General features: G+C 40.6%; 1 protein-coding gene across 1 annotated transcript; it reads right to left on the bottom strand.

Annotated features, from left to right (window-relative positions):
* Window positions 1-9,562: 9,562 nt before the first annotated feature.
* On the bottom strand, window positions 9,563-18,876 carry LOC311038920 (uncharacterized protein). The gene is made up of 14 exons (XM_084048554.1): window positions 18,785-18,876; window positions 17,213-17,283; window positions 16,884-16,994; window positions 15,165-15,304; window positions 14,780-14,864; window positions 14,383-14,557; window positions 14,190-14,298; window positions 13,576-13,654; window positions 12,981-13,122; window positions 12,747-12,874; window positions 12,277-12,447; window positions 10,517-10,603; window positions 9,970-10,095; window positions 9,563-9,696 (listed from the first exon to the last, which is right to left on the bottom strand). Exons 4-13 carry the CDS (start codon window positions 15,182-15,184, stop codon window positions 10,090-10,092), a joined length of 1,002 nt encoding a protein of 333 aa, XP_083904680.1. The 5' UTR covers window positions 15,185-15,304; window positions 16,884-16,994; window positions 17,213-17,283; window positions 18,785-18,876; the 3' UTR covers window positions 9,563-9,696; window positions 9,970-10,089.
* Between the last annotated feature and the right edge of the window lie 7,160 nt (window positions 18,877-26,036).

The following is a 26,036-nucleotide window of genomic DNA, read 5'->3' as shown; positions in this document are numbered from 1 at the left end:
CCACATGCTTAAAAAAAAACTCACCTGTACTATCTACTATTAATATTAATAGTATAATATAATATACATATTATTATATATTATGTATTATATATTACTATATTATGTTGTTGCTTTTAGCATTCAACCAAGCCGTGTTTATTATTACACGGCTTGGTTGAATGCTCGATTCTGATTGGTCAGTCATCGGTCATTATTTCTGGATAATGACCGATGAGCTCTATAACGGACCGCTGTGTAATCAGAGACTCAGAACACCTGCTCATGTCAACCTGTGCTGCTTGGTTATATGCTTTATCCAACATGACAGCCATGTAAACAAACAAACAATGTCATTTACAACTGACCCGGTCAGGGGGCCTATGGATAATTCCTTTTCTACGCCAAGTTCAAAAAACAAAAAAGCCATATCCGTTTTTCATTCTAAAGCAAACAAACAAAAAAGGCCTCTTTTTCCATGTTTACTCTACAAACCCAGAAACACTAAAACGACACCAAAGCGGTCCCTTTTTTTGTTTTTGCCCATTCTTTTTGTCATTCTTTGAGGTGCAACTGAAGAAGGAATAAGGTGTTGCTTTTCGCTTTTTTCATGTTGAGAACTCGGATCCAAAACGGAAGTGGCGTCATTTCACCGTTCTGCCTTACAGAATTAATAAACGCTAAATCAAGTCAAAACTGCCCGCTTTTTCATTTTTGTCTTTTGCATTCTATCATTATGTAGGCTATTTTGGGACTAAAGAAGTCAATTGGCGTCATAGTGTTTTCCTTTTCAGTTTCACAATTCAAAAAACCCAAATGGATTATTTTATTTTGATGTATTATTTATTTCCTTCTCAGTAAAAAGAGAGTAAATTGGCGTCATAGTGTTTTCCTTTTCAGTTTCACAATACGAAAAGCCCAAATGGATTATTTTATTTTTATTTATTATTTATTTCCTTCTCAGTAAAAAAGAGACAGTTCACAACGTCACGGGAGAGGTGGGGCGGGTGGGCGGGGTAAGGTTTGGGGTTTATGGACACAGTTTATGGAGGTGGAGGATTTGGGAGGGGGGGGGGGGGGCTTCACGTCGGAGCGGGGGGGGCACAGCTTACATGCATTTTCTTTTTTTTTTCTTTTTTTTTCTCACTTTCCCCAATAATTGTGTTAAATTGAGCATAAAGTTTCATGACTTTAAACAGTAGGTGATTAGCGTAGTGGTTAGGCAGTCAGAGCTGACAAGTGTCGGTGTTGCGCCCCGAACATATCTGCGCTGCAGTGTGAGCTTGTGGATCTGCAAAGCGATCCTGATGAATTATGCTTAATGTGACATTGTACTGATTGTAGCCTTCGTCTGGCAGAAGGGGGGGGGGGTAATAATAATGAGAATAAAAGTAAAATCCTTCAAATTATTGAATGATTATAATTATAATGAGGTAGGCTCTGTCTGGCTCTGCTACATGGTCAGTCCATAATTACTATTCACAAATGAAAAGGGGGAAAACAGCTCGTTTACAGCTTCTTATACCACCCAATAGTTTACATTTTGATTTATTCTCTGTGGCTGCGGTTACATGGACATCATGTATTCATTCAGAATGAATGAACTCATTCTGAATAGAGGAATCTGTTCCATAGTTCCACTCACCTGTTTACATGGGACCTGAATAAAAGTATTCCTCGATTACATGACCCAAAGCATTCATTCGCAATATAACGTTTGACATGTGCAAAGTGGTCCCCCACCATTAACTTCAATACGAGGCGGAGGCAGTCACGTGACTTTCTCTCTACGATCTCCCCATCATCACGGTGAAATAACACGGATTACAATTCCGTAAACACACAACTAGTAACCCCCAACGCCAGGCCCTGGTGTAGCGGTCCGGACACGCTCCAAAGCTCCAGCATGTTGCGGATTCGAGTCCCGACCCCGACGCCCTTTGCTGCATGTCACTACCAATCTCTCCCCATTTTATGTCAAACTACTATCCTATCAATAAAGGGCCAAAAATGTATCTTTAAAAAAAAGGAAACCCCAAACGCCAAAAAAAACGAAATGATATCGCTTCTGTATTGCATTTTTTAATATTTAAGACGTTATTGTAAAACGCGTTCATTCTAGCGTTTGTGAACGGCGCTCTCTCACAAATGCAAAATATAAGGTGCTTGCCCCAAATGTTAACTAGGTGTCCGAAGTATTTGTGCAATGTATTAGTCCACGTTTTTCAATAAAGAAGTGTTTTAATCCCGTCTGTGGCCAAACGCCATTTCCCCCCTCGTTTACTTTCTGTTTACATTGAGTGTAATTCCGGCTTTCACCGGATGCGCCCCGTCACTACCAGCCATTGGGAACTTCCGACAGAATCGGACACAGCCAATTTACAATGACACGTTGGAATGCGTTAATTTCTCGCGTTTGATATGGTTGGCCACTGTTCCATAAATTAGTGCCAACATTTCACCATAGATTTCCTCAGTTAGGCTACAACTATTCCCTACGTTTGGTCTTTTGATTAATTAAACCTTTATGGTGAATCTAGTTGAGATTAAGGCTTAGTTAAACTCTGGGCATATGAGCAGCAACACTGGCCTCGCATTAGGCGTTCAACACCGTATAACGCACATGAAAAGTAACCATTACAATTTATAAAGGAGACTCTTTTTTTTAACATTAAACACATGAAAAGTAGACAAATTTTCAACATATAAAAAAATAATGGTAATTTATTTTGCCCAGTTATTGTAATAACAGAAGTTGCCACGCCAAAACATTACGACGACAAAAATAAAGAAATAAATTAAATAAAGAAAAGATAATCAACATTATGGCCACTCCGGTTGGGTCTCAGAAGTGTGTGAGTGATAAACGTAAATTATATAATTAATATGGCCTGTAATTATCTAATGCTGCCAGAGAGAACCACAATGTTCTCTATTTGTCGCAAAAGTTTAGAAAGACATGTGTCCATGGCACGTCAGTGCGCCCCAGCCATGATTTTTGATTGATAGCATATAATAGAAGGCATGGGCATTTTAGCATTTTTGGTTGTGCATTATAGTGCCCTTGATATCAAAACGTTTCCCCGTTAGTGGTGCGTAAAAGTGTGGCTTTTCGGTTCAATTACATTATGCGCATTGGCATTTTAGGGATGAGATCTGATTTGACAACTGTTTGTCTTATATTAGGAGGATGTTTGTAGACAACTCTGGGCATGTCCTTGAAAGTAGTGGCCAATTTTGGGTCGCTATACCAATGTTCGTTTATTGTGCTTTCAAACTCCTTACCAAGGGCTGAATATTGTACAATGCATAAGGGAGCGCTACTTGGGGAGGCGTCCCGTTTGGACTCTAGGGTAGCCTAATACAGGAACATTAACTAGAGAGTTCACAGAATAAATACAAATTTGAATTAGAGCAATCGCTTGAGAAATGACATGGGGTCGGGGAACTGAGGCAAGAGGAGACATCATAACATACACCGGACCCGACATTCGTATCATAGGCCTACTGTAGGCATAGGCCTGTAGCTTTGTATTGCCTTGAAATAAAAGATTATTTGACAGACATGGCTATGTAGCCTACATGTTACTAATTATTTGGAATGTTATATTATTGCAACCGCTGCAATAGTGATTGTAATGGATTCATAAAATGCAATGGAGAGGGAAAGGGCGCGCACAGTGCACCATGCGTAATGGAGCGAGGGAGGACGTGTTATGACATAACAACGGTAATAACAACGGTTATAACAACGGACTAATGTTAAAGTCCGTTGTTACTCACGCCATAATCCTCTCAGGAGCATTGCATGTAAAATCCAAGACACACAGTCAATATAGTCTAATAGGCTGCTTTTAAATCTACAATAAAATGACAACGGATTGTCCCCTCTCCTGCTTGTCGTTCCGTGATGATTTTTACTTTTTTCTCACCGTCATCCACTCTTATAATATCAACCATTAAGCACAGTCAGCTGGCTGGTGTCAATTATCTTTCTATACTCAATGATAGCTGATGGAGGAGACTCAGGAGAGTAGACCTCAAAACAATAAAATAACCAAATAAATATCCTAGGCTAAATTTCGTATACCGGGCAATTATATCAATGAGAGAGCGAGAACGAGAGAGAGAAACGGAGCGAACGGAACCATTCAACACCATACAGGTTCGGTTTAGCTCAGGATAGACAATTCATATTTTTTTCCTGCCCTTTGATATGCATAGGCTACATGAGAGAACATTAAATGACAACTAGATAGATACAGTGAGTGTGTCCAATCCTACTACAACAGCACTACAAGGGACATTCATTCCAATATAAAATAAAGTTGCAGCGGGGATATCATTAGGCTACATTAGGCAGTTGCGCATCATTGTTAAAATAAGTAACACATTTAACATAAGCCCATGATTCCAGCCAGGAGGAAAGAACTGGAGAGTAGGAGAGAGGAGAGTGAGATAACAATGGGACTGGGAGAGAGAGAAGGTACCAAATGCTTTTCTTTTCTTTCTTTTTTTTTGCGTGTTTGCGCAGCCCGCACCATCCCGCCCCGCGATAAGTGCCTCTGAAATCTTGACTCTCCCGCTCGCCCCGCGGTCCAACCCGCGGGCTACGGGTCAGCCCGCGCATCACTAGTGCCGAGGAACACCTATGGCGCAGGGTGGATGGACCCAACTGCGATGCTGACGGCCCCAACGGAGGTCTCACCCTCCGTTTTTAAAAAGAATCCCTGCAAGGACGACAGACCCTGCATTCAACCCGTGTGTGCACCGTGCGCTATAGGCTAGGCCTACTCTGCGCAGAAAGAGGGTTCTCGTCACAGTGAATGAGTTACAGCATGTTTCAAAGCATTTTCATAATAGGCCTAACACAAGAAAAACGTGACATTCGGCATAATGAGTAGCCTAATAGGCCTACTTTCTACTTTAAGTATATTTTGATGCCAATACTTTTGCCATAAATGAGCGTGCCTTGTTTCATAGACTGTACGTGTTGCTCTCTCTCCATTTATTATTATAATGACCATGAGCGGTCCGGTGTTTATGTATTATTATGTATTATCATAATGACCATGTGCGAATGCGCGATGACGTCATCGTACCTAAATGAGAAATGTGACAAGTATGTAGGCTAGTTTTACCGTGTCTGGTACCAATATAGCTCTGGTTCAGAGCGTTAGTGAGTTCCCTCTAACGCTCTGGAAGACCCCTCGCTCTGCGCATGTACAAGGAATTCCACTGCCCTGCCAGCGTTCAAGTGTACTGAAAATAAACTAAACCATTTCGCTACTCACCGAAGCAAAGGCTGTTTTGTGTTGTTGAATGTCTATTCTCCAACCCCGCACGCCTAAACGCACCCCACCTACTCTGTAAAATACACTTTTTGGGCAGAAAATAAAATATGTCAGCGAGACGGACATTATTTGTATTTACTCCACAGTGCCCTCTACAGATCTGGGGGATTTGAACTTACCCATTAACCAAAATGTAGAGGGCACTGTGGAGTAAATACAAATAATGTCCGTCTCGCTGACATATTTTATTTTTTGCCCAAAAAGTGTATTTTACAGAGTAGGTGGGGTGCGTTTAGGCGTGCGGGGTTGGAGAATAGACTTTCAACAACACAAAACAGCCTTTGCTTCGGTGAGTAGCGAAATGGTTTAGTTTATTTTCACTACACTTGAACGCTGGCAGGGCAGTGGAATTCCTTGTACATGCGCAGAGCGAGGGGTCTTCCAGAGCGTTAGAGGGAACTCACTAACGCTCTGAACCAGAGCTAGTACCAATACAAAAAAATAAACTGGTCTGAATTAATCCTATTTCACCGTGATGATGGGGAGAGCGTATAGAGAAAGTCACGTGACTGCCTCCACCTCGTATTGAAGTTAATGGGGGGGGGGGGGGGGGGGGGGGAGTATTCTCCTATGCACGGAGTTTCAGAGTTCCTAGTCATCTATGCACGGAATTGCCGTTCGTCAATCCGTGCTATTTCACCGTGTTTGGGGGGCGATCCGGTTGCGAGGATTGCCTCCTCCCATGCCCACCAGGGGAAGCTCTGCCCCAGGTAGTGGAGCCGGGCGGCCCCTGGTCCATGCCCGGGCGTAGGCGACAACCACTTTGCGCATGTCAAAAGTTATATTGCGAATGAATGCTTTGGGTCATGTAACCGAGGAATACTTTTATTCAGGTCCCATGTAAACAGGTGAGTGGAACTGTGAAACAGACTCCTCTATTCAGAATGAGTTCATTCTGAATGAATACATGATGTCCATGTAACCGCAGCCACAGAGAATGAATCAAAATGTAAGCTATTGGGTGGTATAATAAACTGTAAACGAGCTGTTTTCCCACTTGTCAGCTCTGACTGCCTAACCTACGCTAATCACCTACTGTTTAAAGACATGAAACGTTATGCTCAATTTAACACAATTATTGGGGAAAGTGAGAAAAATAATAATAAAGAAAGAAAATGCGGTAAGCTGTGCCCCCCCCCCCTCCGACGTGAAGCCCCCCCGACCTCCCAAATCCTCCACCTCCATAAACCCCAAACCTCACCCCACTCCATACCCTCATGCCCGCCTCCGCCCCGCCTCTCCGGTGACGTCTGTCTTTTTTTTTTACCGAGAAGGAAATAAATAATAAATACAAATAAAATAATCCATTTGGGCTTTTCGTATTGTGAAACTGAAAAGGAAAACACTATGACGCCAATTTACTCTGTTTTTACTGAGAAGGAAATAAATAATAAATCAAAATAAAATAATCCATTTGGGTTTTTCGTATTGTGAAACTGAAAAGGAAAACACTATGACGCCAATTTTACTTCTTTAGTCCAAAAATACATAATGATAGAATGCAAAAGACAAAAATGAAAAAGCGGGCAGTTTTGACTTGATTTAGCGTTTATTAATTCTGTAAGGCAGAACGGTGAAATGACGCCACTTCCGTTTTTGATCCAAGTTCTTAACATGAAAAATGCGAAAAGCAACACCTTATTCCTTCTTCAGCTGCACCTCAAAGAATGGCAAAAGGAATGAGGCAAAACGAAAAAGGGGACCGCTTTGGTGTCGTTTTAGTGTTTCTGGGTTTGTAGAGTAAACATGGAAAAAGAGACCTTTTTTGTTTGTTTGCTTTAGAATGAAAAACGGATATGGCTTTTTTGTTTTTTGAACCTGGAGTAGAAAAGGAATTATCCGTAGGCCCCCTGACCTGACCCGGTCAGGGGGCCTACGGATAATTCCTTTTCTACGCCAAGTTCAAAAAACAAAAAAGCCATATCCGTTTTTCATTCTAAAGCAAACAAACAAAAAAGGTCTCTTTTTCCATGTTTACTCTACAAACCCAGAAACACTAAAACGACACCAAAGCGGTCGCTTTTTTCGTTTTTACCCATTCCTTTTGTCATTCTTTGAGGTGAAACTGAAGAAGGAATAAGGTGTTGCTTTTCGCTTTTTTCATATTGAGAACTCGGATCCAAAACGGAAGTGGCGTCATTTCACCATTCTGCCTTACAGAATTAATAAAAGCTAAATCAAGTCAAAACTGCCCGCTTTTTCATTTTTGTCTTTTGCATTCTATCATTATGTATTTTGGGACTAAAGAAGTAAATTGGCGTCATAGTGTTTTCCTTTTCAGTTTCACAATACGAAAAACCCAAATGGATTATTTTATTTTGATTTATTATTTATTTCCTTCTCAGTAAAAAGAGAGTACATTGGCGTCATAGTGTTTTCCTTTTCAGTTTCACAATACGAAAAGCCCAAATGCATTATTTTATTTTTATTTATTATTTACTACCTTCTCAGTAAAACAGAGAGACGTCACCGTCGTCACGGGAGAGGTGGGGGCGGGGCGGAGGCGGGGTGAGGTTTGGGGTTTATGCATAGGGTTTATGCGAGGTTAATGGAGGTGGAGGATTTGGGAGGTGGGGGGTGGGGGCTTCACGTCGGAGGGGAGGGGGGGGGGGGTGGGCACAGCTTACATGCATTTTCTTTCTTTATTATTATTTTTCTCACTTTCCCCACGAATTGTGTTAAATTGAGCATAAAGTTCCATGACTTTAAACAGTAGGTGATTAGCGTAGTGGTTAGGCGGTGAGATTTCTTCCTGGGGCCAGGGTCTCTTTATGTCTTCGGGTGTGCTCTGACCAGGTCATTACTGCTGAACTGAAGCAACTTGAAAATCTATTTTTCGTCCGTTTTTATTGTGTGGTCTTTGCCTATATTGATAGGAACAGTAGACTGATAAGAAATGGGGAGGACACGCAGCAAAGGTCGTCGGGATCGGGAGTCGAACCCGCAGCACGCTGTCGTTGCCAGGCTTGCCAACCTGCCAACGATCCGGGCCTATTTTCTCTTTTCATAGAAATGCAGAGACCGTTCCCAAACATTAATTATAGCCTACTATGCGAATATAGTGCTATGTAACACTTAAATACATTTCACATATATTTTTTAAAGCAGCCTCATGTTTCATTTACTTCACCTCATTGTAACACAAAATAAATGACTGCCTAATGTTATACCTCTTGTCAACCAGTAGGTGGGAGGACAGCATCTCTAACCATCTCATTAAACTTTCATAGACTTTAATATTTGCCATCAGTAAGGTGGTGTAACTAAGTCTACACTGCAGAAAAACAACCAGGACCATTGTAAAGAATTTCAGAATGAATGAGCAGATGGCAATGTCATAAAGAATGAAACCAAGTGCTGTTCAATTTAATTGCATATTGTAGCAACAGTGTAATTGTTCAAAGCAGTTTATACAGTTAGTATATTCTCCACAGAAGTCATGACAGGAGCACAGATTGCCACCGTTAGGGACACTCTGAAGTGTGTGATCTGCAATGGTTTGCATTTCTAAATCACATTTTCAAAACACTTGTTTTTTTAGGCTAGTCCATAACAATCTTTTCACAAACAAAACTCCAGTTCTCTACGGGAAGGACTACATTTCTCTTCTGATACTGTATACTACTGACAGATGAGAGATACTGATCAAATTATTGTTCCGTTTATTCGTCTTGAAGATACCATGATGAGTCATCTATGTACAACAATGGATGCTCAATGAGAGAAATTGCCCCAAATGTCAAGACCCCAGCTTTGGTGCCAATAACTTGGAGCTCACTGGAATGGATGACATCCTTGATAATTTCTGGAATAAATGTGTTCATTTATGTTGACATTTGCCTGTTCAATTTAATGCACTCATTTAACAGTCCGTGGAGAGTAGTTGGCGGATGTTTTGGAAGGAGGAAGAAATGTTAATTGAGACAATACAAATTTCACTGCCATTACAATAAGGTTTCGATTCTTTGCATTGTTCAATAGCTACCAATTACAGCTATCAAATATCAAAATGTGAAGACTATGAAAAACATTAGATTAGCAAGTGCCACAGATTTGAGGATTTTCATTTATACTGTGTCCATGTTTTCATATAACAAATTATCTAATATATTGTAATGAACCGTCTTCAGTCACCAGTTATAGTGCCACATCTGCTCCTTGTTTTTACAATGCACATAAAGTCACATTTTCAATAAAGATAAGCAGACACCTCACACATTCACCAATATGGTGAAACCTCCCCATTCAAGTTAACAGCTGGTCCCACCAGGCCTCTGAGGGAACCGGAACCCAGTTCAGGTAGAATGGATCTCCTCGACGCAAAAGTTAATGTGTTGATGATAACCCACTGTTGCAGAGGTAGCTGAAATGATACGATAAGCAGATGTCAGCCATTAATATTAATTATCACATTATGATCAACATCCATTTTAGTATCTTTAATACAATGCTCAAACAGCATCGACTGAGGTGCTGGAGATAAACCAAAATGCTACACGGCCGGATAACAGGCTGTGAAAACGTCACTTTATGTCTCTTCATACTGATCACATGTGATTCGAGGCAAGGCTTTAGAAGCCGTTTTTAGTCATCCTCAGGTCATCCTCAGGTCTGAAACTGTAAAAAAAATGCAAACCTCTGCAGACACCTCAGAGTGACCCTCCGTGCTTGAGTCAAGGCGACCGTGGACACTCCGCTTTGCCTCATGATCAAATGAAGTAGTTGGTGGATGTTGTGGGTGACAGCTGCCACGTTGTTAACACTGGGGGAAGCGAGGAGACATTTTCTTTTAGAGAATGCACCATTGACCTTCTAAATTACACTTGCCAACATTACAATAAATCAACATGCTTCTGTTCTTTAGATTTGTACATCGGCAAAACATTAGCTAGCAAATATCAAAATAAAAGTTAGCTTAGCAAGTGACATTTGAGGCTTGTCATTTACCTCATGTGTCACCTTTCTCTTGTTCCAAGCAGATCTGCAATATTCTAATTTACTGGCTTGTCATAGCTACATCTGGCCATTTTTACAATGTGCATAAAAGGTCAAATTTACTGTCAAAGATAGGCAGACTGTGGCATACAGTGACAGTCCAACATAGTGACACCTCCCCATTCAAACACATGAAACGTTTATGTCTGTGTTTAGAAAAGCTGTTAATTAAACGCAATGCTCATTACCTGCTTCTGCGCCTCTTGCCCCCGCAGTTGGTGGAAGTCACTTTCCAACGACGATGACCTTCCTAGTGTTGCATTTCCACACCTTTGCTACAGAACAGGACAAAAAAATGGAACAGTTGATTTGAATTCCAAGATCTGGTTACATTTAAAACCATCATCAACTTTAAAAATAACAGAGTGTACCAGAGTCTGTGTTGGAGACAACCAATAATAGTAATTCAAATAGATTCTAACTAGAAGTTTCTGACCCAGATGTTTCATTAAAATATTGTTAATAATTCACAATTTGTATAGTTGAAAGCCAGAAATGCTTTCAACTATGACAGTAAACTGAGTGGTGGGAAAAACTAGACCTTGTATAGGGCATTTTATAGACCTAACAATTAAGCCATCATTAATTCATTCCAGCGCGCTTGCGCATTCACAACACATCAGTCAGTGGTGTAAAAAGTACTCAAATAAACGTATCATACTGTAATATAGAAATACTCTGTTACAATGAAAAGTCCCGAATTCAAAATTTACTTAGTAAAAGTATAAAATAATCAAAATGTACTTAAAGTATCAAAAGTAAAAAATACTCAATATACAAAATGTCCCATTTAAATTTCAAATGTGTACAATCTTTTGAAAATGTAGGTTAAAAAATATATACTATAATATAATATAATATATCCATATTGCTAAAAGTTGTCACGTTATTAGCAATATATGGATTCAAATGTCAAACCTCTGCACTAAATATTTAGGCTATGCTACACCTCCTCTTGCGAATCACGTGTTCGAAATGATCACAAGCAGTAACACCTGCCTGGTCAGGTGCCACTGAATAGTCCATATCCATATTCACACGGTGGCCATTTTGGATGAGATTCCCAATAAGGGTATCCCACCCACACCACAGATTCCCTTTTTTTCCTTACATATGTAATTAATAACAATGTGCATCTAGCACTCGCCCTAACCAAAGAATTATCTAAAAGGGCATGTTTGTGTCAGACAATAAAATAGCAAATTACTGTTTCCACAAATGGATTACAGCATATGTGGTGTAAACAAGAGACTGGAACAAGAAGTCCTAATTGATTGGCTATGTAAACATTAAAGACAATCCTCCAACATGATCACAAAAATGTACTGCTCCTTTAGGTGATTCTAACTACAGGAAACTAAGATGTGCAAATAAAATTTAACAATTTATGCTTCCATCATTTACCTCTAACTCAGCACACAACTTGCTCATAAAATACTTTGAGCATGAGGTAGTATTTTGATCATCACACACACACACACACACACACACACACACACACACACACACACACACACACACACACACACACACTACACACTTCACACTTCACACTTCACAAATCCAGCACCATTTGATTTGACCAGATATAACTCTACTCTGAGCCAAAGAGCAGCAGAAGAGGAAAGAAAAGGAGAGGAAAGAAAATGAGTAAGTCCACAATATAGTATTATGAAGACACTTCACAAAACCAGCAATATTTGATTTGACCAGATACTCTGAGCCAATGAGCAGCAGAAGAGAGAATAGAACAGGTGGACCAGCGGAAGAAGGACAAGACAAGGATCAAGACCACAAGTCTACTTGCAAGCACGTATTGCTGCATGCAAGAACGTAGCAGGTTTTGACTCCACCCCCCCCCCCCCTCGATTTCGTACACTGCACGTTGGAGGAATTTCCATACAGCTACACACTCCTTTGTGTATTCGATGTCAAAGACATAGAATACCTTGAAACAGACATCAACTGCCTGAAGCAAGGTGTTTTGTTCCAACGCCTCCCCATCAAAAATAACGAACGCCTGAGAGGTGTGCCGAATATCGTTTCCCAGGGACAGGACATATGGGCAAGGTCTTGACACCTTCGCCTCCAGGAGATACTCCACCAAGTTAGTTCCAACCTGAGAAAGAAATAAAGGACAAAAGACAAGATAAATCAAACAAAGTAAAAGCAAAGAGTAAGCAAGATTTGGCATTCACGGAGAGCAGTGGCTGATACAGTGCATATTCAGAAATAATTTCCTGAATTATTCTTGCGCGTAGGAATAACAGGCAGACAGGCACATTCTTAACCACTTAAACTGGACCTGGGTTGGCTCTGTACCACTGTTTTCCATCTTCACCAAATCTCTTCGCCAAAAATAGCCGATCTACCAGCTCACAGTGTGTCACATAGCAAAGCGTATGCAGAGGGACTTACAGGCTTATGATCGATGAAGGCCAACTTAGACTCCTCGATAGTGTGCCGGAACACTTTGCGGCCAACCTTGTACACAGTCGGTGGAAGCAGCGTTGGTAACTGGCACAGAGCAAGTTCCCCCAAACAATCTGTAGGAAGACAATTTCATAGGTATCAATATGTGGAATGGCATATCTGTGATTTGGTCATTTAGTAGTAAAATAACATCTGCTGTACAACATAACAATGTATTACCAGGTGTTAATCCATCAAGCGACGAGTTTAGTTTCCCATCGCATCTCGCCAGGTGCAGAATCTTGTCTTTAAAAAACGGCAGCCAGGTTTCGAAGAGCTTCGACGCGGCCTCTCCATGTAGGATCTGAAAGTCCTGTGCAATCTAAAAGAAATAGAAAATTCAATGTGCCAGCTGACATCCTCCTATAATTTCACAAACCTCAGTCTGTAGTGCGTGGTGTCATGGAAAGCTGCCCGATCCTCCTCAGTGACTGGAGCAATTGCTCTGAATTTGCACACAGCCATTGACCATTACCAGGGGTGCACATAACTGGTGCGCAGGTACACATGCGCACCCAAAATAAAAAATGAGCACCACATCAGACGACGCGAGGCGCTTTTGCGTACCAACAGCTGGGACAGCAATTTCCAAGGTTTTATTTTCCCCGTTGACAAAACGGGACGGGACCATTTATTTGTTGGGGGCGTGGGGATGGGCAATAACCCCACGTTTGCAAGTACTTTCGCCTGCGCCCTTCACCGGGTATGGTCTAGTACTGATAAAAGAGTGTTAAACAATGCATCAACATCATATGTACACTCCTTCCTAACTTACCATGCCTGGAGTGAAGAGATGTGGGAACTCTTGGCGGATCCTCTGAATGTCCCACCCGTTTTCCCTTAAATACTTGGCCCTGTTTGATAGTTTACAGAAAGTACAGCAGTAGAAGAATGTTAAAAGGATAACAAAAAAAGCCCTGAGGGCAGTTGCAGACAGGTGCTCTTTTATGGCAGTTTTGGAGGGTAAGGAGTTGCACTTTCTTGATGGCTGGTGGTGGGGTGTTCCACATGTTGGTAGCATAATAGTAAAATGCATTCATCCCCATGTTTGTGCAGATTTTGGGGGGAGGGGGGGACAAGAGTAATGGAGCTTCCACTGGTGATGTGCCCTTTTCTCACTCTTTTTGACAGGTACATGGGCACTGGTCCCTTGAAAACCAGGCCCATTGCAAGTTTTGTACTGTTTCTACCTTGAGCCATCCCACTGTAGCATCATAATGAGCAGGGGTTAGGTCATAGGTGTTAGAGGTCTAGTAGTAGTTTGTTTTGAGACGTCTGTAGTTAAGATTTGAATGACTTGAGGTGCTACAGTACCATGAGGCACAAGCATAGGCAAAATGACATTGAAACAGTGCTGCAGTTAAGTGTCCTCAGTGCATTCCTACTGACCTGTACACTGCTGTATCCTGCATGTATTGCTCCACCTGGTTGAGGGGCTGTGAATTATGTTTCAGCCATTCTTTGCACTGTATGACTCTTTCTTCCGATACGGTACATTCTATAAAAAGTACACAAGGATATTAATAATCTCAAAATTATATGTCTGTATTGCTTAAACAAATTATTCAGTGCCAACAATTACCTGGTATGAATGTCCTTCGAGTGCCAGCTTCACTACTTTGTGGTGTCTGCTGCCTGCTTTGTGACCAGTCCCGTGATCTGCTCTGGGATCTCATCCTCTTTCTGGTGTTCCGAAGCCGCTCTTCAAGGAATCCACAGGCTGGGTGGCGGTTGTGTCCTGGGGTGAACCAGACTCCCTGTCAAGAAAAGAAAGTCTTTGGTGAATAGAGATGAGGCACATTTTGATAGCGTGGCTACAAGATGTGGCTGAGCCATCTAGAACAGGGTTTGTCTGTATGTCTGTCTGACGACACCAGGCATAGCAGAGAAATCCAGTACTCTGGTGCTGGGAGATGAGTTATATTGTGTTCAACTGACTGTTTTAGCATCAATTCCTCAATAAAATGTTAATTACTTACGAAGCCACTGGTTGAGGCGTCCTTTAAGGAGGGAAACGCATGAATCAACAATGCAGCCAGGGCCTTTTTTGTCTCATTGGTAGGACTGCAAACACAGAAAAACTAAATTACCAGCAGAGTCAAATTAGATCTTAAGTATTGCTAAAACATGTCTCGCACCACAGTATAATGGCTGTAGCATATTCTGCAGCTAATAGGGATCCTAATACATTAAAAACACTACTGAACGTGTGTTTTAGTACATGTGTTGTGCATGTTTATGTTGGTGGTCTAGGTAAATGTCAGACTTGAAAGTAGTGTCCCGTCTTATCTTTTCCCCTGAAAAAGATTCATATAACTTTTTCAAACTAACATAACATTCAAGCAAAATAAAAAAAAGTATTACCTCTCTCCAAACTTCTCCATGAGGTGTGAGACCAAAATACAGACAAGGCACTTTCTTTGTGAAATGGTGATCCCATCCTCATCAAGGCTCCCCAGGATCTGCTTGCCTTCGGTTGAGCCTGTGAGAATCTGTCGGATATCCTGAGAAAATTGCAAGAAGGGACAACATTGCAGATATCGTGTATTACTCTTTAGTGTTGATTAAAGGGTAAGACCACTTTAGTAGAGGTTTGGGTTGTGTAGTTACCTTGCCATGATGTAACTCCATGATGTCAAGAAATCAAGAATAATTGCTCCATTGATTAGAAATTGATAATTCAAAATATGCTCCTCATTGACTTACATTGTACGGTAAAACAGCTCTCAAAGTCACTCTTTTAGCACATAAATGAACCCAAACATAGCTGATTCAGACAATATATAGAGCATCACCAAACACTTTCAATATAGCCAAGCATGGCATTCACACCCACATTGTCTCCCACTACCTGGACCACTGTAAACTTAACACCTTGAAAGTTGGGGGTATCAACAGTGATGCCATCCCTCTCAAGACACCTGATCTCTTCCACAATAGGGCGCAGCACTACATCAAGGCCATAGGTCTTAGCGTCGTCGGATTTGTACACTGCTAAAAGGAAGTGTGACTGCAAACTTGATAGCAGGTCTGGTGGCAAGCTCTTTAGGGTGAAATATATAAATCCTAATTTGTGAATCCCAGTCTTAGACCCAAGCGGATTGACTGTCTCACAATCATCTTGGTAATACCTCTTTTAATAACAGTGGATGCGTTTTACAATACTCCCCATCGAATAAATCCTGAAGAGCATCACTCTCTCTCTGCTGCCATTCTTGCATGGCCTGTAAAACCCCAGGAATTTCAAGTAGCTTGGTTAGAAGCCGCTGCAGTGGAATACGTTGATATGAATCAGGAACTGAGACTTGCCAGACAGTCCCAGTGGCAGAGGCCCTTTGCTGAACAAAGGATGCCCCTCCAGGGAAAATCTCCTCAACTGGCTGAATTAAGTTTCCTGATTTAGCAAAATACTGCATCTGTTTATAATCCGTATCAAGTCCTTTGAAAGGCTTGGCTAATTCCAAGAACTCCAGCCCAAGCTCTTCTACCTCTGGGCTTTGATCAAGACCAAAATGACGAAATAAAGACATGGTCTTTGATTCTAGTTCACCCAGAATATCGCCAATTAAACTAGAGGTGTGTTGAACCATAAAGTTAGAGTTAGAGAATGTCATAGAAGGTTTAGACCTCATATGAGCTAAAAAAAAAGGCTACCCGGTCGGTCATGTCATCTGGCCCTAGTTCATCCCATTCATCCTCAACTTCCTCATCTCCCTGTACTGGCTCATTTTCAGCAAGCTGCATGTCAACAGGCTGGGCTGGACCTTCAAGGGGATCATCGAGTGTATCACTTTGGTTTTCATGCTCCTTTACTAGGTGTCTTCTATAAGACCTTATAAAAGAAAATGTTCTACCACAACCAGTTTCACTACATTGGAAATATGTTGATGAATGGTTTACATGATGTACTGCACGTAAATGTTTAAAGAGAGCCTTGGCATCCCCTGGAATTTGCCTTTTGCATTTAAAGCAAATATATGCCATCTGCGCACTAATTTGAACAAATACTCAGAATTAAGGTGTGTGTGTGTGTGTGGGGGGGGGGGTGTAGCCTCTCACATCTGCAGTGATCTAACTACTTACAAGTCCTCTAATTCTTTTTTAGGAACTTCAGCCTGGGGCCAGCTTTTGTAATCAGTTGGCTGATGGTCCCCTCGTCTAAAAGAAGAAAGCTCTCCTCATCAATCCCCTTGTCTGAAAGACAAAAAAATATATACAAGGATAGAGTACAATCTTTATTTAAATCACGGAGCACAGCAAAAAATAAGAGGCTAATTACATGGAAGCTATTGGCATAAAAATGCATTTTCAGTAACAAAATACAATGCAGTCAATGCCATTTCAAATAATTTATTTACCTAGCTATGCAGACCATCTGCTTGCTGTGAACGTAAAAACAATTATGTTCTTACCTTTAAATCTATCGATAAGGTCTGTCAACTGCCACTGAGTCAATAGTTCACAAACAAAGCGGTCCATTGATCTGAGACAAAAAACACAAAGAGCTTAATTAAAACAAAACATAAAATGGACATTTGCATGACCTCACTGCTGGGGCTAATTTATTCAGTTGATGAGGCTACTAAAACTGACACATGTCTGCTTGTATTTAAAAAAAATGTACCTGTTGTATTTAGCACACATGAGCCCCACTTACTATGGTTAGCATTGTATTTTATATAGAGCGATACACTTTTGTGACCGCTAGAAACAGGTCAACCCACAATAGAGCAAGATTAGTTAACAAACTACACCAGTGGTTCTCAACCTGGGAGGGGTCCCCAGATTGATTGATTGACTGGTGTACTTTATTTAGTAAGACATGAGAACAGTACATGACAGTACATAACAGTACATGGAAGTACAAATTCGCAATACAAGGTCTACTAAACTGGATAGCTCAGTTAAGCACGTAGCTTGTTTAAGATGAGATCCCCATGTACACACATCATGATGACATATAAGAGACAGACAGATATACACACTACTATACAGAATGTCATACAATCAGTTTACAGGTTATGAAGAGTGAAAAATATGTACAAAAGAAGAAAGAGAGGGGGGGGGTAGGGGGTAGATTAGGACATGGGGTAGGTTAGATGACTGTGAAGTGACAACTTAAGGATGTTTAGGACCTTTAAAATACCTAAAAACATCACTACTGCATCAAAAATAAACAAACTATAAAAACTGGTCAAACATTGGCCAAATATTATAAGAAAGAGGCAAAACATTTGAAAATAGCAGATCTACAAGCTCACAATGCCTGAGCCATTGGGCTTGTAGATCTGCTATTTTCACAATATTTACCCTGGGGACCCCATTTCAAATATGATTATTTTTTTTTGGGGGGGGGGGGTCACGGCCTGAAAAGGTTGAGAACCACTGACTGAACTACACGACACATGACCTAACAGGGCATCAGCAGTATGTTATCATAATGTTTGCTAGCTACAACAGCTAACAGCCATCTCTGTATCATCAAAAGAAATTAACTAATGAGCGGTGAAAGTACCGTCATCAAGACATTTCTACTGAATACCAATGGAGAACCAAAAGCACTCACTAAATGAATGTTTAGCCAGCATATTTAGCGTTAAGATGCCAAAGCTAAACCTAACCTAAAGAAGCATTATTTGAAGCACCGTGAAAAACAAACACGGTGAGTTCATGGTTGCTACACCCAGTGAACGCATTTGGTCATCTAATGTTAAAATTGATATTACATTTGCTATATTGACAACAGAATATCGCTTTCAGGATTTATAAATAACCTGAATTAGTCTTTAAAACTAACGCTAAAGCCCGTGGGAATGTTAGCTCTGCTCAATGCTAGCAGAACAGGCCATTTTAGCATTGAGCTAAACTAACTAGCTAGCCTCGATAAAATAGCAGGGAAATATAGACTTCCTGATGTTAGGTAATGTTAACTAAGGTAAAACAGACAATGCGACTTCGCTATGTAGATATAAAAGTACACAAACCTTTTCAATTTAATGTGCCACGCTACGGTATACACAGCTCTGCTCACATTGAGTATGCGGGCCGGGGACAACAACAACACAGCTGATTCCTGTGGCGCGCGAGTGCAGTGAGTGACGCAAACACGTCCTTAGGAAGGCATTGACGTCAATACGTCAGACGTAGGGTCCACGCTGCATGTAGACAACTCTCGGCCGCAATTTTGTAGTTTTCTTCCAGTCAAATGAACTACACACCGCTTTTGCGTTCCAGATGGATAAATACAAATTAAAACATAATAATAATTAATACAAAATAAATAAAATGTTGGAGATGTGTGAGTTTGAGAGTGATATAGTTTCTTCTATTTGGTTTCCAGACCACAATCGCAAACACTGTTCTTTTCTTTTCTTTCTTTTTAGCCGCCAGCTGAAAGCGCAGCGGCTCTGTAGAAACAAATTGATTTGTGACGAAATTCCATAGGACTGTGTTATCCACTCGCTGACGCCTAGCAAACATCGACTTGAAATATTCAAGTTCATTTTGGTGACTTTGGAGAAAGTGTAAAACAACACAAAAATATAGCTGCAAGCAGCGATAATACGGGGCCAGTGAATAGAGAGAGAGAGAGACATGGAAACGGAATAGATTGAAGAGAGAGAGAGTGACATGGAAACAATAGATTGATGAGAGAGAGAGATGGAAACATAATGGTTTGATTGGACATCTCAACCTACTGCCATTAACAGGATTCGAACTCTCAACCTTCAGACTAATAGGCTGCAACACTACCTATAGTGCTATAGCTTTGTCCAGGCTGATATTGTCTGTTGAAGATCATAAACTCTTGCCTTCTTTCATGAACCAAGCCCCTGTTTCACTAACACTAAGATCACTCGTTCACAAGCCATTTACCAATGAAGAAATTGTACATCTCCTCAGAACCAAAACTAATGAAAGTAGCCGATCTACAAGCTCACAAACCATGAAAAGTTGTGAGATTGTAGATCAGCTATTTTCAGAATGAAGTATGTCATACGTAAAAAACATACTCTCAAATAAGCATTTCAGGTTATCTTTACCATTTGCACATGTATTCATTGATACAGTCATGTTGTTTGCAATTCAACTTAAATTAAGTCTACATCAAGTGAGGCTTGAACTGGCGACCTTGAGATTGTGAGGCATTCATTTAAGGGAGACGCCATTGGCCCAACAGACAAGTAACTGTGAAAAAGGAGATCACACAGATGATACAGTTTCACGCAAATAGCTGAAAAATCCTGGGTTTAAGTGTTTTTCAAACTGCTCAAAATTGCGGACAATCTAAGGGCGGAGCTTAATGGTCAAATCGATACGTGTGTTCCTCATGAGTCAAGGCACATGTGTAAGCAAGTTTCACGACGTTCGGCCAAACGAGGCATGACTTATGCCTGTTTAAAGTCTGCATTTTCAAAAAATTGCTATAGCGCCCCCTTTTGGCCAATTGGAGTAAGATTAGTTTCAGTGATCTACAAGCTCAGAAACATGTTGCTATCTGAAAAGTTTTGAGATTGTAGATCGGTTATTTTCACAATGAAGTTTGTCATACATTAAAAAAACATACTCTCTCCAAGAAGCATTTCATCATTACCTTTAACAGTTGCACATGTATTCAATGATACAGTCATGTTGTTTGCAATTCAACTTAAATTAAGTCTGCATCAAGTGAGGCTTGAACTGGCGACCCTGAGATTGTGAGGCCTTCATTTAAGGGAGACGCCATTGGCCCAACAGATAAGTAACTGTGAAAAAGGAGATCACAGAGATGATACAGTTTCACGCAAATAGCTGAAAAATCCTGGGTTTAAGTGTTTTTCAAACTGCTCAAAATTGCGGACAATCTAAGGGCGGAGCTTACTGGTCAAAGAGATAGATGTGTTCCTCATGAGTCAAGGCACATGTGTAAGCAAGTTTCACGACTTTCGGCCAAACGAGGCATGACTTATGCCTGTTTAAAGTCTGCCTTTTCAAAAAATTGCTATAGCGCCCCCTTTTGGCCAATTGGAGTGAGATTGGTTTCAGTGATATTTGGAATGACCCTGTACATTTCTGCCAAGTTTCAAAGAAATGTGAGTCTGCATGTATGTTTTAGGCACAGATGAATAATTTTCATAAAACTGTAATAGTTAAAATCTATCTCCTCCTGGGATTTTTGAGCAATCTGCACGAAACATTTTACACATGAACTTTGGACCACTGCCTACAAAAATTTCCAACGGATTTTCCATAAGTGAAAAAATGCAGAAGTTAGGAGCCAATGACTGTTTTTCATATAATTCAAAATGGTGGGCGATCTAAAGGTCAGAGGTCAAAAGTCAGACCACGAAAGTTGTCGGGCATGAAGAGACGCATGTGTGTATCGAAGTTTCATGGTTGTAGGTCAAACAGGGCATGAGTTGTACCTGTTCAAAGTTGGCACTTTCAATTGAGTGCTATAGCGCCACCCTTTGACGAATGAGTGTGAGAATTATTTCTTGGTAGTTTTTCATGAGCATCTACCATATGGCCGAGTTTCGTAAAAAGCGTATGCACGGTTAAGCCAGAACTGGCAAAAACAAGTATTTTTCAAACTGCTCAAAATTGCGGAAAATCTAAGGGCGGAGCTTAATGGTCAAATCGATACGTGTGTTCCTCATGAGTCAAGGCACATGTGTAAGCAAGTTTCACGACTTTCGGCCAAACGAGGCATGACTTATGCCTGTTTAAAGTCTGCCTTTTCAAAAAATTGCTATAGCGCCCCCTTTTGGCCAATTGGAGTAAGATTGGTTTCAGTGATATTTGGAATGACCCTGTACATTTCTGCAAAGTTTCAAAGAAATGTGAGTCTGCATGTATGTTTTAGGCACAGATGAATAATTTTCATAAAACTGTAATAGTTAAAATCTATCTCCTCCTGGGATTTTTGAGCAATCTGCACGAAACGTTTCGTACTTGAACTTTGGACCACTTTCTACAAAAATTTCCAACGGATTTTCCATAAGTGAAAAAATGCAGAAGTTAGGAGCCAATGACTGTTTTTCATATAATTCAAAATGGTGGGAGATCTAAAGGTCAGAGGTCAAAAGTCAGAGTGTGAAAGTTGTTAAGCATGAGGAGACGCATATGTGTATCCAAGTTTCATGGCTGTAGGTCAAACAGGGCATGAATTGTACCTGGTCAAAGTTGGCATTTTCAATTGAGTGCTATAGCGCCACCTTTGGACGAAAGATTGTGAGAATTATTTTTTGATCGTTTTTCATGACCATCTACCATATGGCCGAGTTTCGTAAAAACCGACAGCGCGGTTCAGCCAGAACTGCGAAAAGTGGCAGAAGAAGAAGTGACAGAATAATGCGAATAACAATACGTGTCCAGAGCAGAGCTCTGGCCCCGTAATGAGATGAAACATGTCGTTACGGTGGGGCAAAAACCTTGCATCCTCATATTTCAGCAAAGAATTATGATCTAAAACAGGGGTCTTCAACGTTTTCAGGCCAAGGACCCCCTAGCTGAGAGAGAGATGAAGCAGGGACCCCCTCTTTATTATATAAAATTGTGTTTCAGATTAAACTTTTTTTGTTTTACTTGGTCTGCTCCGTTTTCCCTCTACACCTACAGTACGTCTCTTGTGAGCTTGTAGATCGGCTATTTTTGGCTAAAGTTCTACTCAGAAAAGGGACACTAGGGTTCCAGCGGTTAATGTAGAAAAAAGACAATCATATCGCACAAAGATTTTGCGGACCCCCTGTAGGAGCTCTGAGGACCCCCTAGAGGTCCCGGACCCCCTGTTGAAGACCCTCGGTTTAGAGCAGAGGCTAATTAATTTAGGCAACAGACGAATAACACTAACAACAAACCACTTTCAATTATCTTAGTTCCATAGGCCACATTATGGTTTTGTGTTATACAAAGATTCAAATAAGTCTGTGATGGCTTATAGCATACAAAAATGATGTCATAGTTAAGTTTGTTACTTAGAAGAATATATATAATTAATTTATTTATTCCATCAATATTTTTCATCACAGTAGGGCTAGTGGAGAGGGGGATTTACCATCAACTTCCACCAGTAAAACAAATTAACATACAACAATTCAGCAATGAGCTCAATATAAATACAATATATAATATATCGGTATCGGATCAGTATCGGCCGATATGACCCAGCAAATAATCGGTATCGGTTTCAAATAAACAATATCGTGCATCTCTAATTGGAATGGCTGAGATTTCATTTTAAAGACCACTTTTACATTTTGTGCTGCAGATTGGGTCAAAAAAAGCCTGCTACTGGCGGCTATATTATGACTTGTCATATCTTGTTCCTCTATTTATTCAGGGAAGCCCATTGAGAGCAAGCTCTCTTTTTCAAAACCCACCAAAGGGGCAATAATAATAATAATAATAATAAGGGTAATAATAATAATAATAATAATAATAAAATAAAATTAATGATTCTAATAGCGTCATTTAATAAGCCTGTAATGGTTAAGCCCAGACTTGTCCAGGAGAACGGACGCTCCGAGGATTTCTGGCCTATAGGCTACACTTATATGGATCTTTTTCTAAACAGGTATTTTAGTCCTCAGTTTTTAAAAAGAATCCCTGGCCACATGACAAATATTTTTTTTTTAAATCCCTTTCCACACGTAAACGCAGAAACGCATTGATCAGCATGCAAGTTTAAATTTTAAATCAGATTTTATTTTATTATTTTTATTTATTTTATATATGAGGGGCCAAATACATATACATTTTTAATCGCATGTTAAGGCCCAATATTGCAATAGCTGCATTATTTTAATAGCATACGTGAACAAAAATAAAGGAAAACAACATTATTAGGGCACAACTGCAGCGAAACAGATGAGTTTTACTTCATCAATTCATTACATGGGCAGCCAGAACGGTCGTCACAAAACACCCCGCCCACGCACCTTTTGAGCGGGCTTCTCCATGGTGGCTGGATTTTGACCCGGGGCGATAGTGTTTTAGGGCGACAGACCCGTTATATTATACCTCTATGGACAGACCTCGTGTGCGCACCGCGCGCTACTCGGCGCAGAAAGAGGGTTTTCGTCACAGTGAATGAGTTAGGCCTACAGCATGTTTCAAAGCTTTTTCATAATAATACAAGAAAACGTGACACTCGGCATAATGAGTAGCTTTCTACTTAAGTATATTTTGATGCCAATACCTACTTTTGTACTTTTGCCATATGAGCGTGCCTTGTTTCATAGACTGTAGTGTTGCGCTCTCTCTCTCTCTCTCTCTCTCTCTCTCTCTCTCTCTCTCTCTCTCTCTCTCTCTCTCTCTCTCCATTTATTATTATAGGCTACTCTCTCTCTCTCTATTTATTATTATAATGACCATGAGCGGTCCGGTGTTTAAGTAGTAGGTATTATTTAATGACCATGTGCGAATGCGCGATGACATCACAGTTGTATTGCGAATTTGTACTTCCATGTACTGTTATGTACTGTCATGTACTGTTCTCATGTCTTACTAAATAAAGTACATACATCAATCAATCAATCAATCAATCAATCAATCAATCAATCAATCAATCAATCATCGTACGGTACCTATGAGAAATGTGACAAATACTATAGGCTAGCCTACGTTTTACCGTGTCTGGTACCAATACAAAAAAAGAAACTGGTCTGAACTTGTAGATCTGCTAATTTTGCATTAAAACGGCGATGACAAAGGAACACAGGCTTGCACCGCATACAACGCTGCCTGGCCAGGAGTCGGTGCGTTGCTTACCGGCCTGCCTACGACCGATAGACCTTTGCCGCGGAGGCACAAGGGGGCTATTGCCTCTTCCCATGCCCACCAGGGGAAGCTCTGGTCCGGGTAGTGGCCCCTGGTCCATGCCCGGGCGTAGGCGGGAACCACTTTGCGCATGTCAAAAGTTAGATTCTGAATGAATGCTTTGGTCATGTAAACGATGAATACTTTTATTCAGGTCCCATGTAAACAGGTGAGTGGATCAGATTCCTCTATTCAGAATGAGTTCATTCGGAATGAATACATGATGTAACTGTGGCCACATGAGGCTGTTACATGGACAGATTTATTCGGAATGAATACACTTCTATTCGGAATGAATGAATGGATGAATTCATTCAGAATAGAAATGCTCATGTAAACACCTCAATTGGAATAGAATATTCCATTCCAGTCTGATCCGAATGATTCCGACAGTGTCGGACTGGCAGCATGGCACTTATTATTTTTTTTCAAGAGTCCCGCCATTTCGACACGGCCCCATTGTTGCACAGGTCACACGCATAATAATATTGCTTCCACGGTGACAGTTAAGCTATACTAGACCATCCCCCACCCCCTCCCCCTAAGATCACCTTAATAAATAAACTGAACGGATAATAGCTCGGGGATATTGGCATATATGGCCTGTATTTGCATTCTATGGGTAAAACAATGTTGTTGTATTTGTATTGCCTCCCTTCAAAGATTGGTGAAAGGGTGAGTGGTCCGTACTATGCTCCGAATTCGAGTATGTTTCTCTCTCTTTCCCTCCCCCCTTTTTTATATATATCGTAATATTGAACATCTCTGGCAGCAGATCGGATTGCTCTGTCTGTCTGTCTGTCTGTCTGTCTGTCTGTCTGTCTGTCTGTCTGTCTGTCTGTCTGTCTGTCTCAGTCTGTCCGTCTGTCTGTCCATCTATCTGCACGTGCACGCACATCTGAATATATGTCTTTCTGTCCTCTGTCCATCTATATAGCCTATATATATATATATCTATATGCAGGCAGCATGCACATATGATTTCAACGGATCCAATCATTATTATCCTGACAAACGATGAATCATTGACGGGCAGAGAGTCAATCGAAAGTCCGTGCATAGTCATGGTTATTATTATTCATATTATTATTCATATTATTATTATTATAATGACAAACAGTGAGTGTCTGACGGACAGAAAGCCTTCTTGAATGATGCCCCGTTGAAATAATATCAAAACGAAATCATATTATAATGCTTGTATAACGTCCCATGTGTATTGTATTATAATCATTATCATCATAATAATCATAATATTAACCAAACAGACATGTGTGGCACGCATGTGTCATGCGCAATTACACGTGACTGCACTGACATGACCTTTTAACACTGCCAACTTTCCTACTCATTCCTGTGTGCGTCTTTGACCAACCAACCACTCCCCATTTACAGAAGGTATTATGTTATATGTCTGTTATTGAGCTGGCCAGTAAA

This window comes from Gymnoscopelus microlampas, assembly GCF_963454915.1.
Source record: "Gymnoscopelus microlampas genome assembly, chromosome: 22".
Classification (NCBI taxonomy): Eukaryota; Metazoa; Chordata; class Actinopteri; order Myctophiformes; family Myctophidae; genus Gymnoscopelus; species Gymnoscopelus microlampas.
The sequence above is the reverse complement of the archived record's forward strand: the minus strand, read 5'-3'. Positions and strand labels throughout refer to the sequence as shown.

Bases quoted from the DNA above. Each gene is read 5' to 3' on its own strand.
- LOC311038920 (XM_084048554.1), bottom strand. From the start codon at position 15,184: ATGGAGAAGTTTGGAGAGAG. The intron at 12,875-12,980 runs GTAATACATTGT...GTCTTCCTACAG, and splicing joins GCTTGATGGATTAACACCTG to ATTGTTTGGGGGAACTTGCT. The intron at 10,604-12,276 runs GTATTCTATGTC...CCTGTTCTGTAG, and splicing joins CAGTTGATGTCTGTTTCAAG to CAAAGGTGTGGAAATGCAAC.